We start from the raw sequence: 17834 nt of genomic DNA, 5'->3' as shown, positions 1-17834 counted from the left end.
GTTCTAGAGGCAGCAAGGCAATGGGGAAGGCAAAGCTAGATGAAACAAGTACTGTCTCAGGCTCCTCTGAAGCCCCCAGGAGCTATGTAATTCTCCCCTCCATGGGATTGATAATAATAGTAATTTGTTGTTGTTGTTCCTTGTTGTTCAATTGCCAAGGCATGTCTGACTCTTTGTGACCCCGTGGATTGCAACATGCCAGGCATCCCTGTCCCTCACCATCTATCAGAATTTGCCCAAGTTCATGTCCATTGACTTGGTGCTGTCATCCAATCGTCTCATCTTCTGACACCCTCTTCTCCTTCTGCCTTCAATCTTTCCCAGCGTCAGGGTCTTTTCCAATGAGTCTGCTGTTCGCATCAGGTGGCCAAAGTATTGAAGCTTCAGCTTCAGCATCAGTCTTTCCAAAAAAGTATTCAGAGTTGATTTACTTTAAGATTGACTGCTTTGATCTCCTTGCTGTCCAAGGGACTCTCAAGAGTAATACCTTACATTTATTGAGTGTTTACTATGTGTCAATATTGATTTAAATATTTTACTGCTACTAATTCATGTAGGTCCCGTTTGTTTACAAAGCCACTATATGACAGTACCAGTCACCCTTATGCAAAGGTGTATATTGAGATCCTTGTGACAGATAGGCTTTTGGGGCAGTTTTTAGAAACTGACACCTTTCCCTATGTTCTGTAAAGAGTGCCCAGCAGTCCAATTTGTAGCTGCAAATTAGGAAGCTGGTAAGAAAAGCATTAAAGGATCAGTGATGGACCCATCCTCTCCTGCAGGGTGAAGAGATCTCGGACGTGGAAGAGCTAAGATCAGTGACAGCATGTAGGTCCTAGGCTGCTAGGAATGGGGACAATAAGGACATTTAGAAAGAGAACAACAAACTAAGAAGCGTGAGCACATATGAACAAAGTTGAATGTTGTCAACCAGTAAACTTAACATACTAAATTTGGCACAGGGTATTATTTGATTAGACTCATATGTTAAGACACTTGTAAGTCCCTTTAATTAAGAAAGAGAGCAAAAAATTGCTAGGTCCCACTTGACCACAGTAAAAGGAAGCGTAAACTCCTTCTGTATAAGGAAGCTTTTACTCCATCCTACAGCAAAGCTATGGCGGGAGGGGTCTCCCTTCCCGCCAGGACCACCACCTGACACCAATTGAAAAAAAACTCCGCATCCTGTTTCCTTTACTTTTTCCTTTGTTCTGATTCCATGGCTATTCGATTTTCTAAGGTAATCCCATTTTCCATGATTTCCCTGTTTTCTCTGGTGTTGCCATGTATGTATTAGTCACTCAGTCATGTCTGACTCTTTGCGACCCCATGAACTGTAGCCTGCCAGGCTCCTCTGTCCATGGAATTCTCCAGTCAAGAATACTGGAGTAACCATTCCATTCTCCAGGGGATCATCCTAACCCAGGGATTGAACCCAGCTCTCCTGAATTGCAGGCAGATTCTTCACCATCTGAGCCATAAGTATCCTCAAGTTTATCAAGCATGAATTCTAACATTTGGTATAGAAAGTATTGTCACCATATCTGTGATGAAGCTTCTAGCCAATTGAGGATACTTCTTTTAAAGGATCAGTTTATATAGTAAATCATGAACTTGGGTTTCTAGAACTGAAATTCTGATCTAGAAGTTGGAAAGAGACAAGGGAAGGAAGACAGAGAAAGTCATTAAACTCTTGATCATTTTATCCATAGGAATTCTACTCTTTCCCCTCATTTCACAGACTGTAAGGAAAGACCCAGCTAATATTCACTGGTACCATGGACCATCTAAGAACATCTGATTTCCTTTCTTTGGAAAATATGATACAAGGGAGCATCTTGTCTCTTGCCAGGACTTCTTGTATTCTCATAATCAGAGTTAGAACCTACCATCCCAAGAGGAATCTGGCTGAGAGGAGGCACTAGTCCGTTCCACTGATAGAAGAGAGATCTGTCTCCTCTACCTGTGGATCTGGAACATTTTCCAAATTGGGAAGCAGCTCTGCTCCTAATATAAACTTCAGTGAACTGACTGGATAAGAATTCAAATAGCAGGCTGATGTCAGCTTTGTACAAACTAACATAGGAACCTTAAATTGTGTGCTACAAAAACTTACCTAAAGAGTGCCTAGAAGTATTTCAAGTACTCAAGTACAGAGGTATTTCAAGGAGTATTCATGGTACTGTATTACATAGCTCCAAAAAAGAACTTTGGTTAGATACAGTGCCAGGAAAACAGACAGCTGTCAGGATTCAGTGATAACTGAAAAAAGCTAAGCTTGCAGGCAACACTGGACACTTTGTTATATAGACTGGGAGGTAGAGAACAGAAGAGAATAGTCTCTGAATTGTCTATTGTGTGCCCCCTGTCCAAAAGCAGAGCATGACTGTGAAACCTTTTCTAAGTTGAAATGGCATAAAACGAATAAGCATTTACCTCAGGACACGTCTCGCTAACAGATGCACAGAATACAGATAAAGCACGGACGCTCACAGTCACAGTCAAATATAGGCTTGATGCTGAGGGTAGTTCCCCGGGAAAGACAGTGCCACTTCCCTGCTTGGAGTGGGTGTCCAGGCTCACTGCCAAATAAACACTGAACACTATTTTCGCTTTTCACCTTTTCTCATAAAAGCAAAAATCCTCTTCAGATTTCTTTCAGTTAGCAAAAACAGAAGCAACAGAGGATGAGATGGTGGATGGCATCACTGACCCCACGAACATGAATATGAGCAAACCCAGGGAGATAGTGAAGGACGGGGAAACCTGGAGTAGGCCCGCAGTTCATGGGGCTGCAAAGAGTCAGAGATGACTTAGCAACTAAACAACAACATGTGTACCGTCTTTTATAAAAGCAAAATGACATAAAGCAAACTTTGGATTAGTAGGGTATACCTTTATTTATCTTTGAATTGCTCTGGATGGAATCTTTTTCCAGTTTTCTTTAAGCAACTGGCATAAACTTCAAGACAACTTCAGTCTTCTGCCTTCGTATTTGCTCTTTGGTCATGCATCAAGCTTTATTACCTTTCAGTTCAGGTCAATTCAGTCGCTCAGTCATGTCCGACTCTTTGCAACCCCAAGGACTGCACCACACCAGGTTTCCCTGTCCATCATCAAGTTTCTCAAACTCATGTCCATCGAGTCGTCGATGCCATCCAACCATCTCATCCTCGGTCGTCCCCTCTCCTCCTGCCTTCGATCTTTTCCAGTATCAGGGTCTTTTCCAATGAGTCACTTTTTTTGCATCAGGTGGCCAGAGTGTTGGAGCTTCAGCTTCAGTCCTTCCAGTGAATATTCAGGACTGACTTCCTTTAGGATTGACTGGTTTCCACTTATAAATAGAAACATAATGAACTTGTGTACAACAGGCCCCAGTAGTTGTAACAGCTTAAGTATTTACATGCTAAAATGTTTCCTTTATAGGAGTTTTTCCTCTAACCCTACTCTCCACCACAAATATTTTGGTAAATACACTCTGAAAACAAACAAGAAAACACTTGTAGACTTGTAGGCCTTTAAAATGAAATTGTATGCCATGTTCCAAGAATGATTACTGATTATCACTTTAAATATGTTAATTTGGGGAGAGAGGAGAGTATTTATTTTAGACAAAAAATAGTGAAAAGTTAGAAAAGCTGATTTAAGAAAAGATAGTAATAAATTGGAGCTATTTCAGAGAAAGGGACTAAAAATAATAAAAGCCCTCAAGGAATGAATGTTTTCAAAACTGAGAGAATTTAAGAGTCTAATATGACAAACAAAAACCAGTCCTACAAATACCTCTAGGAAACTGGATTCCAAAAGTCTGTATTGCTCAAAAGAGGGGAAAAGGAAAAATGCACAATAAAAGCTACCCATGGGGGAAAAAAATCTGAACTTTTAAAATGAAATGTTTGAAATGTTTTTACTTAGTTCAGCTCTCAAATGCCTAGAGACATTAAAAACTAGCCAAGCAGAGCATTTGTTTTCAGATAATAAGCTCTAATCGAGTAAGTAGGGTGGGGTTAATGATTTATTATGTCATACATTTTGACTCCCTTATGTCTGGACCAGGATAAACACATTTGGAGTAGTTTAGAACTGTTTAATATACCTGTAACCAGCATTCACTTAAGTGGGCCCAGAGTAGGTCAGACCCAAAGCTTGAATAAGCTCAAGAGTTCCGTATTAGTTTATAGAATCACAAATCTGTAAAGATATTATTGGGTCCGAACCTGATCCATAGTATGGTGTTAAAATGGATAATGATTAATTTTCATAGGCACTGTTTTCCTATATGTTCTTTTCCAGAAGCACTGATGGTTTGGCAGGAAAATAAAGAAAATCTGTAAATCTTTTATACCAGGAAAAAAGAGAACAAACCAAAGGACTCTTAAATGCGTCATGTATACATGAAAACATAGTATCCCAAGGATGTCTCTTGGTATTTTCAAATAGGAAGAAGAATGAGCCAAGAGTGGCCTTTTCCTACTGTGGCACCACCCTCCAAAATCGACCCCATTTTCTGTTCTTTGCACTCATAGTGATGTGTTTGATATTTAAATATTATGCGCTTGAAATATAATAGAATTGTCTGCATACAGACTGTCTAGACAGGGCAGGGACTATGTCTGTTTAATTTCATTTTTCATAGCAGCTAGCAGTCTTGAACAAATAAATACTTTTGATGATGATGTTGATGTGAGTATAATAAGCAGGTGGCCAAAATGGGGGGATAAAGTTTGATATCTTAACATTACTGCTCTATAGTGCATGCCTGTAACACTGAGTGCTATATAAAATTTATAAATGTCCAGCTATTTATGGAATAAGAAATTATTTCACCACATTTCATGTTTCTTAATATTGCCTTGTTAAATTTGTTTACATGGAGAAGGAAATATCCGTCTGCCTATTCAGAAAATAAGCAAGAATTCCTACTCACTTTTCCTACTGTCTGAAATGAAAAGTATTTTTATAGATCTGTATTTTAAAGAAGAAAAAAACAGATTATTCAACAAGGTTTTGTAAGATTCCCTGACTAGGAAGCTATCAAGATTTAGATTTCCTGCAAGATTTTAAGAAAACAGAATAGGATTTTCTACGATGAAAGACATGTGTTTCGTTTAATCAATGTGTTAGTCATTCATTCTAAAAAGTATTTGAGTACTGGTACATAACAGCAAGAAAGTCATATAGTCAAGGGTCTTCATCCTCCTGGAGCTCATACTTTAGTGGAAAGGAAGAGACCAAAATAAAAAATAAGTAAGCATAATAAATAAATTATGCGATGTACTTGAAGGTCATTAAGTGTGATGGGGGAAAAAAGAAAAGTTGAGAGGATAAAAAGTAGTGGGAATTGCAATTTTGCTTAGAAAAGTCAGGGTAGGTCTCACTGAGAAGGTGATATTTGAGCAAAGACTTGATAGAGGTTGAGGTTAATTAGACACTTGGAATCTGAGCAAAGAAAATTCCAGGCAACAGCGAATGTGTTGTGTAATAAGTGTATTCTTGGAGCGTTCAAGGTGTAATGGGAATCCAGTGTGGCTGGAGCCTAGGGAAAAAGGAAGACAATATGAGATGATGGGGCCAGACCCTTACCTCTGTCTGTGATGAGGGTTTTGGCTTTTAATCTGAGTGAAGGCCATTACGGTATCATAGCAGAGATGTGACACAATCTGCTTTCTGCTTTAATAAGATCATTCTGGCTGCTCTGACAGCAGTCTCTTGGAGAGCAACAGTGGTAGACGGAAGATCAGTGAGGAGACTATTTAATAATGCTAGAAAGACATGATGGTGGCTTGGCTGAGATTGTGGTCAGCTTTTGTATACTTCTGTGGATAGAACCAGCCTTTCCTGACAGATTACATGTGGGAGTCAAGGATTGTTCCAAGGCAGTGGTTCTCAAAGTGTGGTTACTAAATCAACAAAATATCAGCATCACTGGAGAACCAGTGTACTAACGCATATATATGGAATTTAGAAAGATGGTAACAATAACCCTGTGTACGAGACAGCAAAAGAGACACTGATGTATAGAACAGTCTTATGGACTCTGTTGGAGAGGGAGAGGGTGGGAAGATTTGGGAGAATGGCATTGAAACATGTATAATATCATGTATGAAACGAGTTGCCAGTCCAGGTTCGATGCACGATACTGGATGCTTGGGGCTGGTGCACTGGGACAACCCAGGGGGATGGTATGGGGAGGGAGGAGGGAGGAGGGTTCAGGATGGGGAACACATGTATACCTGTGATGAATTAATTTCGATATTTGGCAAAACTAATACAATATTGTAAATTTTAAAAATAAAATAAAATTTAAAAAAATAAAAATAAAAATGAAAAAAAAAAACAAAAATAAAAAATGAAAAAAAAAAAAACAAACATAAATTCTTTTACCCCCTCCTCCCCTCCAAATCTATTGACTCAGAAATTCTGGAGGGTGGAGCTCTAATAATCTGAGTTTTTAAAATTTACTTATCATCTATTTCAGAGAAGGCATTGGCACCCCACTCCAGTACTCTTGCCTGGAAAATCCCATGGGCGGAGGAGCCTGGTAGGCCGCAGTCCATGGGGTCGCGAAGAGTCGGACACGACTGAGCGACTTCACTTTCACTTTTCACTTTCATGCATTGGAGAAGGAAATGGCAACCCACTCCATCTATGGGGTCACACAGAGTTGGACACGACCGAAGTGACTTAGCAGTAGCAGTAGCAGCAGTCATCTATTTATTTATTTATTTATTTTTGGCTTTACCACGTGGCATGTGAGATCCTAGTTCCCAGACCAGGGATTGCATTTCCCTGAAGTGGGAAGCATAGAGTCCCAACCACTGAGCTACCAGGGAAGTCACTAATCTGGTATTTTGATCAAGCCTTCCAAATGATTCTAATGTACACTCAAATGTAAGAACCACTGCTTTAAGATATGGGGCCTGAAAAGGATGGAGTCGACACTGACTGGTATAGTAAAGGCTGAAGAGGAAATAGGTTTGAGGATGGGGGGCGAGGGGAATCTGGGATTTGGCTTTGGACATGAGTTTGTGATGTCTTAGACATGCAGGTGGTGAGGAAGCAGTTGTATATATGAGTCTGGCATTGGAAACTCATATATACAGGAGAGGGGAGTCTGAGTTGGAAATAGAAACTGAAACATTAATTATGTTTCTGAGCACAAAATATCATATTAGATTGGATAGCATCAGTGGATAATTACTGTTTAGTAGTTTTAGCTTAACTTCAAGTAAAAGAGACAGAAAGCCAAGTAATACATCCAAGTATATTTTTAAGGAAAGGTGTCTGCTTAAGGGTGCTAAGAGATTTGAGAACTTTAGCGGGTATATTTTTCTGAGCTTCCATCTATTTCATGTAGAGGAATCTTTTACAGTAATTTTTTTCCCATTTTACCATCTGTACATTGAATTTTCCTAATGTTTTCAGGGTAAAACTCAGAACTACTAAAGTTTTTCTAAAGTCATCAAGTAGTTGATGAATTTCTATATACATTTTCTTCATAGAGTAGCAATCCCAAATTTCTAGAGGATAGCGTGGTGGTGGTGGTTTAGTCGCTAAGTTGTGTCCGACTCTTGCGATCCCATGGACTGTAGCCTGCCAGGCCTCTCTGTCCATGGGATTCTCCAGGCAAGGATACTGGAGTGGGTTGCCATTTCCTTCTCCAGAGGATCTTCCCAATCCAGGAATCGAACCCAGGTCTCCTGCATTGCAGGCAGATTCTTTACCCACTGAGCTATGACAGAAGTCCAGAGGATAGGAGAGATGCCTTATTAAGCAATGATAGTTTTCTTGCACAGTATCTTTTCTGGAGGGTAAGTGATTAGGGCAGGATGGAGGGAAGATCCAATATTCTGAGGAATATTTCAAGGTAGGGGATTGCAGTGAGAAGGATCGATTTCTTCAGTTATTAAGTCCATGTAGTCACCTGCAATATAATTTCCAGGATTTTCTTGATACTTTCAGGTATAAATATTGACTTTATGAATAACAAGCTTCCCTGGTGGCTCAGATGGTAAAGAATCTGCCTGAATGCAAGAGATCCGGGTTCAATCCCTGGGCCTTAAAGATCCCCTGGAGAAGAGAATGGCAACCCACTCCAGTATCCTTGCCTGGAGAAACCCATGGACAGAAGAGCCTGACCGGCTACACTCCACAGGGTCGCAAAGAGTCGGACACGACTGAGCAACTAACACTTTCTTTCACTTATATATAATACCATGGAATCAGAATATGGCATTTATATCATGCCACTCATGTAATACTTTAAATTAAACAGCAACATTAGCAGAAAAGGCCAACCACTGAATATTTAAGGATAGAGGCAAAACAGAAGGCCATCCCTCAGGAAGGTAAATGTCATCTTTAAAAAGAGAAAAAATAAAAAGTCATGTTTTTCCTGACCCTAAATCTGTAGTCTGTATATTTTTTTCAAAACCATTTTAAAGGCCTTTCTGATGTTGCCACCTTAGCTGCTGCTGTGTAATCATCCACATTTCGCCCAGTGAATCAACTCTGGGAAGCCTTACCCTCTCTTGTCCCACAGTGTAATGTGATCCACCTGTCATCATCAGGGGACATCTGGGATCCATCTTATCTTCCCCACTGGCTAGTTGATTAACCAGAAAATGTTTTGAATTGAATTTATATATGGCAGAACTCCATGGACTTTATGAATTATAATGGAAGCACATTAAAGGTCAGTTTGTATTTTTGTGCTTTTAAAGAAAAAAAAAAAAAAAAAACTCTGACGTGGTTAGAATTGAGTGCTTAAAACTTGGAGTGAAAAATACATTAAGTGGCTAAATGCAGTAATTCATGGGATCATCCGACTATGTTAAATAAAATATTTTTCTTACAGGGTGAGGAAGTTCTAGCTCAGTAGCCTGACACAGTTGTCAATATTCAGGCATTATAGTTAGTTGGAAAGGCCAAAAAATGTGTTCTTCTGCGTTCTCCCACTCTATTCTACTGGATGGTGTCTTTAGTTGAAAGCTGGGGATCTTTAGTCCAGAGCATCCTTCCCACACCATGCTTTTTGCCAGGTTCTTGGTGAGGGATATATTTAGTTCAAATAGCTACTAGACTTCAGCAATTTTGTCTTCATCATTACTACCCGTGGGATATTTCAAAGATAATGCCCAGGATAGGATGTCAAAGCAGTTAGGGCATCAGTTTCTAAATCTGACTTTTAGGAGGATCGGAAATTATAGTGGTTTCATGGATCAAACTATAATTCAGAACTAAAAATGATGTACATGATGAATCTCTATACAAGTCAGAGTTCTTTTGTTGTAATTATTATTATGATACTATGGGACAAGAAACCATGATGACTTTGCTTGAGTTTCCACTCCTGCAGCTGGGTGATTCCAGATGCTTCAGGGGTTCAGTGAATGTCTTGAACTATGCTTGAGATGTTTTGGGTTCAACAAAAGAAGCTTTTGCCAAATCTTTCTTCCCTTAATTTTTAAACATGTGTATTTCAAGGGAAATTTGATTCATATGTTTCTGATTCATTTACACTTAAATCATCAAAATGTTATTTTGTAAGAGCTATTTGATGTCCAAGAAGCTTTCTGAACCTGTTTTATAAATCCTCTTAAGTCCTTTTTCTTAAAACAGGAAGTTGCATTTTGCCAAGTACAAATAAACTCAAACGTTAAAAAGGTTCAAGTTCAGTTTCCAATTCTGAACTCCAGGTTTTAAGTGCATTCGCAATTTAGCAAAATATATTTTCCCACCCCACAGAAGTAGGGGCAGGAGGAAAGACTGTAGTGATGAAAGTGAGTAGAGGTGTTCACAAATATTATTATTCTCAGAGATATTTCTCTAGTTGTGAAAGTTTATAAAACCTGTAGCAGGTGTTCTTGGAGCTAGTAGATATAGGTGAATTGAGAACACGAACATCTGTCCGCTTGTTGATTTTCTGTGATATGTTTAAATATGTCTACTTTTTGTCACAGAAAAGAAAACCTAGAAGTCTTAATAGTTTAACTTCACTTTTTAAAATTTTACCTTTGACTGACTTTCACACTTATTTATTTTAGTAAAGATGGGAACACTCAAGACATTTTGTTGAGCAAGAGGGATTCATAAGACTATAGTTTTATGTCTGTACTAAGGTGATGTAACTGCAATTTTAAAATGTAATTGACATTCTTTTCTTAAAATTGGATAAATGCAGAAAATTATCTCAGTTTCATATTAAGAGGTCTCTTAACTATATATTACCCTTATAACTTAATGCAGAGGTGATAGAATCTGAATCTGAAATCCTCTTATAGCTGATTCACATTCATTTATTAAAAGAAAGTAAGAGCAGTTATAATGGGGTTGGGGACCACTCTAAACAGCTTGCTTGACGTTCCACTTTATCAGTATTTCTTCTATTCAGTCCAGTTGAGTCACTCAGTCGTGTCCGACTCTGCAACCCCATGGACCACAACACACCAGGCCTCCCTGTCCATCATCAACTCCAAGAGTTTACTCAAATTCATATCCATTGAGTCAGTGATGCCATGCAACCATCTAATCCTCTGTCATCCCCTTCTCCTCCTGCCCTCAATCTTTCCCAGCATGAGGGTCTTTTCAAAAGTCAGCTCTTTTCATCAGGTGGCTAAAGTATTGGCGTGTTAGCTTTAACATAGTCCTTCCAGTGAACACTCAGGACTGATCTCCTTTAGGATGGACTGGTTGGATCTCTTTGCAGTCCAAGGGACTCTCAAGAGTCTTCTCCTACACCACAATTCAAAGGCATCAATTCTTAGGTGCTCAGCTTTCTTTATAGTCCAAGTCTCACATTCATAGATGACTACTGGAAAAACCATAGCATTGACTAGACAGACCTTTGTTGGCAAAATAATGTCTCTGCTTCTTAATATGTTGTCTAGGTTGGTCATAACTTTCCTTCCAAGGAGTATGCATCTTTTAATTTCATGGCTGCAGTCACCATCTGCAGTGATTTTGGAGCCCCCAAAAAATAGTCTGCCACTGTTTCCACTATTTCCCCATCTATTTACCATGAAGTGATGGGACCAGATGCCATGATCTTAGTTTTCTGTATGTTGAGCTTTAAGCCAACTTTTCACTCTCCTATTTCACTTTCATCAAGAGGCTTTTGAGTTTCTCTTCACTTTCTGCCATAAGGATGGTGTCATCTGCATATCTGAGGTTATTGATATTTCTCCTGGCAATCTTGATTCCAGCTTGTGCTTCATCCAGCCCAGCGTTTCTCATGATGTACTCTGCATATCAGTTAAATAAGCAGGGTGATGATATACAGCCTTGACATACTCCTTTCCCAATTTGGAACCAGTCTGTTGTCCTGTGTCCAGTTCTAACTGTTGCTTCCTGACCCACATACAGGTTTCTCAAGAGGCAGGTCAGGTGGTCTGGTATTCCCATCTCTTTCAGAATTTTCCACAGTTTATTGTGATCCACATAGTCAAAGGCTTTGGCATAGTCAATAAAGCAGAAATAGATGTTTTTCTGGAACTCTCTTATTTTTTCTATGATCCAGCGGATATTGGCAGTTTGATCTCTGGTTCCTCTGCCTTTTCTAAATCCAGCTTGAACATCTGGAAGTTCACGGTTCACGTATTGCTAAAGCCTGGCTTGGAGAATTTTGAGTGTTACTTTGCTAGCGTGTGAGATGAGTGCAATTGTGCAGTAGTTTGAGCATTCTTTGGCATTCCCTTTCTTTGGGATTGGAATGAAAACTGACCTTTTCCAGTCCTGTGGCCACTGCTGAGTTTTCCAAATTTGCTGCCATATCGAGTGCAGCACTTTCACAGCGTCATCTTCCGGGATTTGAAATAGCCAACTGGAATTCCATCACTTCCACTAGCTTTGTTCGTAGTGTTGCTTCCTAAGTCCCACTTGACTTCACATTCTAGGATGTCTGGCTCTAGGTGAGTTATCACACCATCATGATTATCTAGGTCATGAAGATCTTTTTTGTCCAGTTCTTCTGTGTATTCTTGCCACCTCTTCTTAATATCTTCTGCTTCTGTTAGGTCCATACCATTTCTGTCCTTTATCAAGCCCATCTTTGCATGAAATGTTCCCTTGGTATCTCTAATTTTTTTGAAGAGATCTCTAGTCTTTCCCATTTTATTGTTTTGCTCTATTTCTTTGCACTGATCACCAAGGAAGGCTTTCTTATATCTCTCCTTGCTATTCTTTGGAACTCTGCATTTTCAAATGGGCATATCTTTCCTTCTCTCCTTTGCTTTTTGCTTCTCTTCTTTTCACAGCTATTTGGAAGGCCTCCCCAGACAGCCATTTTGCTTTTTTGCATTTCTTTTTCTTGGGGATAGTCTTGATCCCTGTCTCCTGTACAGTGTCACAAACCTCCGTCCATAGTTCATCAGTCACTCTATCAGATCTAGTCCCTTAAATCTATTTCTCACTTCCACTGTATAATTGTAAGGGATTTGATTTAGATCATACCTGGATGGCCTAGTGGTTTTCCCCACTTTCTTCAATTTAAGTTTGAATTTGGCAAAAGTTGTTCATGATCTGAGCCACAGTCTGCTCCTGGTCTTGTTTTTGCTGACTGTATAGAGCTTCTCCAACTTTGGCTGCAAAGACTATAATCAATCTCATTTCAGTGTTGACCATCTGGTGATGTCCATGTGTAGAGTTTTCTCTTGTGTTGTTGGAAGAGGGTGTTTGTTATTTCCAGTGCGTTCTCTTGGCAAAACTCTTAGCCTTTGCCCTGCTTCATTCTGTACTCCAAGGTCAAATTTGCCTATTACTCCAGGTGTTTCTTGACTTCCTACTTTTGCATTCCAGTCCCCTATAATGAAAAGAACATCTTTTTTAGGTGTTAGTCCATCCACAGACCACATTTCTTCTATACTGCTGAGTAATTAAGTGATTCTTAGAGTGACAGGTATTATGCAACTGAAAATGCTTTACTTAAAAATTATCAGTTACACTCTCAGTTCAACCATGGAAGCCACCCATGCAGCAGCCACCTGGGAAATATGTTAATTTTATAAAGCTGATTTTATTAAACTTGCTAAACAAGGGGGAAGAGCACCTTGACAGTCTGTAATTTCTCAAGTGGGTAGTTTAGGGAAGAAGATGTGCAGAGTTTGGGGGTCATAGTTAGTCACAGGGTTGTTTCAGGATGGAAGCTAATTAATGAAGTCTATTTGGAGAATGGTAGGATTTGTAAACTGGGCAAGTTGCGATATTGTCTTTGGAACATGAGTTCATGAATAATAAATATTAAATTAGTTTATGCTCTTATCTTGGAATACATGGGTCTGAAAGGAGCTGGTATTAAAACATGTAAGTTTAGAGAACTTGTGCTACATCATACAATCTGTTGTTTTGTGACTTATAGCGTAGGATTGCAGATTGTGGATTTTGTTTTATTTCTCACAACTGATTACCTATCACAACAAAGTGCGACACACACATATTGACTTGTTTAATGACCATTAACTTTTTTTCATACAATATCCAGAATCACTTAAGCCTTATTGAGTACCTATGTATCTGTAAAATACAATAAAAATTATCCTTTTTCTTTAATTCTATATCTTATTCACTCTCAAAATGTATATGATACTAACAATGAAATGCCTTTCAGAATTTATATTGTATTTTGAGCTAATTTAATATCATCTGAAATAAGTCTTTAGTTGTTTACACCCAGTTTGGCCTAGAAAGAAGTTATGCCTTCTGAAATATTAGAGCCTTATATGCTGCTTAGTAGTAATGAGCACTAGTGGTAAAGAACCCACTTGCCAACACAGGAGATGTAAGAGACGTGGGTTCGATCCCTGGATTGGGAACATCCCCTGGAGGAGGGCATGGCAACCCACTCCAGTGTTCTTGCCTGAGAATCCCATGGACGGAGGAGCCCAGTGGGCTGGCTATAGCTCATACGGTAGGAAAGATTTAGACACAACTGAAGCAACTTTGAAGAAGGCAATGGCACCCCACTCCAGTACTCTTGTCTGGAAAATCCCATGGATGGAGGAGCCTGGTAGGCTGTAGTCCATGGGGTCGCACAGAGTCGGAGACGACTGAAGCGACTTAGCAGCAGCAGCAGAAGTAACTTAGCATGCTTGCAGTAACACTGAAATTTGAGAAAAGAGATAGTGTTCATTTTGTAAAATAACATAATGCAATTCTCCCAATGCTTATTTACATGTAAATAGATTTTCAGAGGAAAAAACCTTGTTAAAGAGAACTCTTAAAAAGGATAACGAAGTAATCAGGTGTTGGCTCTGGTAAAGTATCTATCTGCAATGCAGAAGACACAGCTTTGATCCCTGGGTCAGGAAGATCCCCAGGAGTAGGAAATGACAGCCCACTTCAGTATTCTTGCCTGGAAAATCCCCTGGACAATGGAGCCTGGTGGGCTAGTATCCATCAGATCTATTTCAAGCTGGTTTCTTTCCCGTTTTACTTCTATCTGAAAATATACTTCAAGCTGATGACTTTCTCAAATTTCTACATTTTGAGAGCCAAATAAGCATATGACCTTTCAGATGGTATGAGAGGATCCATCTGTAGTGACAGAACATTTACTTTGTTTCCTATGACTTGGAGCATTCTGCTGCTCTAGGTTTCTGTTTGAGGCTTTTCTTTTAACCTATGCTTCTCCCACCCTTCTTTTTCTTCTCCAGGACTGTCCGCCAGAAGCAGGTGATTTCCGAGCACAGCAGTGCTCAGCTCATAATGATGTCAAATACCATGGCCAGTTTTATGAATGGCTTCCTGTGTCTAATGACCCTGACAACCCATGTTCTCTCAAGTGTCAGGCCAAAGGAACAGCCCTGGTTGTTGAACTTGCACCTAAAGTCTTAGATGGGACTCGTTGCTACACAGAATCTTTGGACATGTGCATCAGTGGTTTGTGCCAAGTAAGTGCCAGCTTCTTTGCATTCTATTTTTCTGGAGGGATTTATGTCAACAGCTTTTGTGTAGTCCTGCTATCTGAATAAGTGTTACTTTTTCTAGAGTTGATAAATGATGACCCATTGGAAAATTGAGGTTCAACATCAGTTAAAACTTTAAGAGCTTTATTTTATGTTAAGGAAAAGTGAGCTAGAGTTTTTCTTTCCTGATGTCTCACTTGAATATAGAAGAATAAAATTTCTTCAATATTTTGTATCACTTTTGTACTAGATTTTGAAGTTACCTCTACTTTGGTTGTTCCTGAAATAACGGTGTGTGTGTGCGTACACGCACGCATGTGCGTGTATGTGTATCTGTATTTGGAGGCATCAACTTTCAGAGTTTCTTAGGTAAGATTTCTTCTAAAATCTCCAAGTATACTGTAGGAGAAGTTGTTGTTTCTTTATCAGGACTACAATTTTATTGAAAATTTAGACAACTGTAGGAAAAGGCATGCCGGTACCAACTTTCAGGTCGAAATTTCAGCCAGAAAAATCTTTTAAATGGAGATAGCAAAAAGGTTTGATTTTTGGTGTAAATTTATCAATGTCTACTTTAGTGGAGGAGGTGGGGGAGGCGCTTATCTGGAGGCTCAGCAGTAAAAAATGCAGGAGACACAGAATCAGTCTCTGGGTTGGGAAGATCCCCTGGAGAAGGAAATGGCAACCCACTCCAGTATTCTTGCCTGGAGAATCCCATGGACAGAGGAGCCTGGCAGACTACAGTCCATGGGGCCGCAAAAAGTCGGACATGACTTAGCGACTAAACTCCAAAGACTTTAGTGGGGAGTTAGTAAGATGAGGGAGAGTTAATATGTTTGCTGTCTTGATTTCAAAGTCTATGCTTTGGATTAGGATGACAAGCCAAGTTTCAGGAACAAGCAGTTGCTACACTGTCCTCTGTGCTATGCTTCACCATATAATGTTATATTTCACAAAGTAGACATTTTGAGAATCTTTGCCTCTCCCATGAAAACACTGTTTGAAATTTTTATGTCTTCAGAATTTCAGATATCACAATTAGCAGTATAAGAATAAACTTAAAATGTGTTTCAGTAATTTGTTGTTTCAAACTCACGTTTCTTTAAAACCTAACTCTATTTAGACGTAAAAGGAGTAACTATAGTGCAAATGACAACAAAAAATATGAGATGCCCTACAGGGTTCTGTGTATGTGAGAGGGACACAGACATATTAAGCCTTCATGAGGCCTGGAATCATAAAGCAGGAAAATTGTGGCAAGTCCAAGCACTTCTTAGGTAACAAAATGGAGTGATATTTACCTATCTGAAGGTTTCATGTGAATTTCAGATATGAATTTGAATATAGAATCTTACTGCTTTAAAGCTGGGAAAAGCCCAAGAGGTGATCTAATCAACAACCTAAAAAGCGGTATATTTGAATATCATTTGTGATATTTGGTGTTAGTTTCTTGCTCTAAGACTCTCAGTTTCTGTTGAGATGGAATTATGAAAGATGCAAAAGCTTTGGGAATGATAGAATTGTAAACCAAATAGATACAGAAAAGGGATTGTGTTGTTGGGAATGGCAACTAATAATAATAATAATAGTTTCTTTTGTATGTATACTGTTTGAACAAACCAAGACAGTTTTCCATTTTGTCAGTGAGGAAAAATGAGGGACCAGAAAGTTTGTGTGACTTTCTGCAAGTTTTATGGTTGGTCATGGCAGAAATTTCAGGTCCCTTGATATCTAGTCCAAAGTTGTACGTACTATATTACACTGATGAATGAAGCAAAATAAACAAGATAGGCTGGCAAATTAGGTTTCATTTGTTTTTGTTGCATAGAAATTCAGTAGGGCCTCTTGCTTTCCAGATTAATCCTGCCAACTGGCTTCATGTATGTTGGCAAATGAAGCAACAGTAAATATGCCTCCCCAACTTCGATTCTTAAAAGTGTGACTTGTTAGATTTGGGGGCAAATGTAAATTACAGAATATCTGAAAAGAATGGTGACTTATACATGGAAATTGTAATCAGTTATTATTATTTTCTTCCTTTACTTGTCTTGTTAGAGGCAATAGTAGGGTAAAGGAGATGGTAAAGTTCAGATTGCATCTAGATGCTAGCAAGTAGCAGAATATCCCCAGCTACACAGTAAGAAGCGAGAAAGGTATCTGGGGAGTAAATCATGGTGGCTTGAATGGTAGACAGGATTATGGTCAACAGTGGGTGGCGAAGAAAGAGTTTTGGTGGAAAATAGACAATCCAAGCTCTTTTTAGAAAGTTGAGTATAGCTACAGTTATAGGATGCTCAAAGTGGACCCCTGGAAGTAAGGAGACCAGCTGAAAAAGAGACTCTTAGAGCAGCCAAGGTGAAGAAAAGCATGAGCCTGGACCAGGCCAGTGACAGCAGGAACAGAAAGGAAACAATGCCTAAAACCAGGAAGAAGTTTTCATTTTGACCGTGATAAGAGCAGGGGAATAGTTTTTTATAAACAAAGAGAAATACATCAAATTAATTGTGCTCAGGGAATAAAAAACTACCACTTTTATTACGAATTTATAAGGGATATCATTTTGGATCCTTGTTACCACTACCATAATAGCCTATTTGTTTTCATGATTAAAACCTACTTGCATTTTATAAAAAGGAGGGAAGAAATAGAAAGAGACCCCAATAAGAGAAGAATATACTCTTTAAGAAGGAGAAGAGTGCCTTAAATTAGTCACCAAAAGAAAAGCCCTCACTGCTTCCTATAAAGAGTGGACATACATAAATTCCATTCTACTTAGAAAAAAATTCCTTTATTCAGGCTGTAGCTGTATATTGGTGATTAGTATTTGTGGTTTGTGGTAAGAAACATTCAGAAAAAAATTTTCATGATTTTTAAAACGCTGTCAAAAATCTTAATGCTTATTGAAATATGCAGTTTCTATAAGGAACGTCTCCT

General features: G+C 39.0%; 1 protein-coding gene across 3 annotated transcripts in view; it reads left to right on the top strand.

The window, feature by feature from the left end:
* Positions 1–17834, top strand: part of ADAMTSL1 (ADAMTS like 1) — a 1134169-nt gene that overhangs the window by 750501 nt on the left and 365834 nt on the right. For all 3 annotated transcript variants that reach the window (XM_059889384.1, XM_024996068.2, XM_015472431.3), the window contains one exon: positions 14649–14885. In XM_059889384.1, the coding sequence (XP_059745367.1) occupies positions 14649–14885 (237 nt within the window). The remainder of the gene's footprint in view (positions 1–14648; positions 14886–17834) is intronic.

The sequence above is a fragment of the Bos taurus genome, chromosome 8 (assembly GCF_002263795.3).
Source record: "Bos taurus isolate L1 Dominette 01449 registration number 42190680 breed Hereford chromosome 8, ARS-UCD2.0, whole genome shotgun sequence".
Taxonomy (NCBI): Eukaryota; Metazoa; Chordata; class Mammalia; order Artiodactyla; family Bovidae; genus Bos; species Bos taurus.
This window is presented reverse-complemented; position numbering and strand designations above follow the sequence as displayed.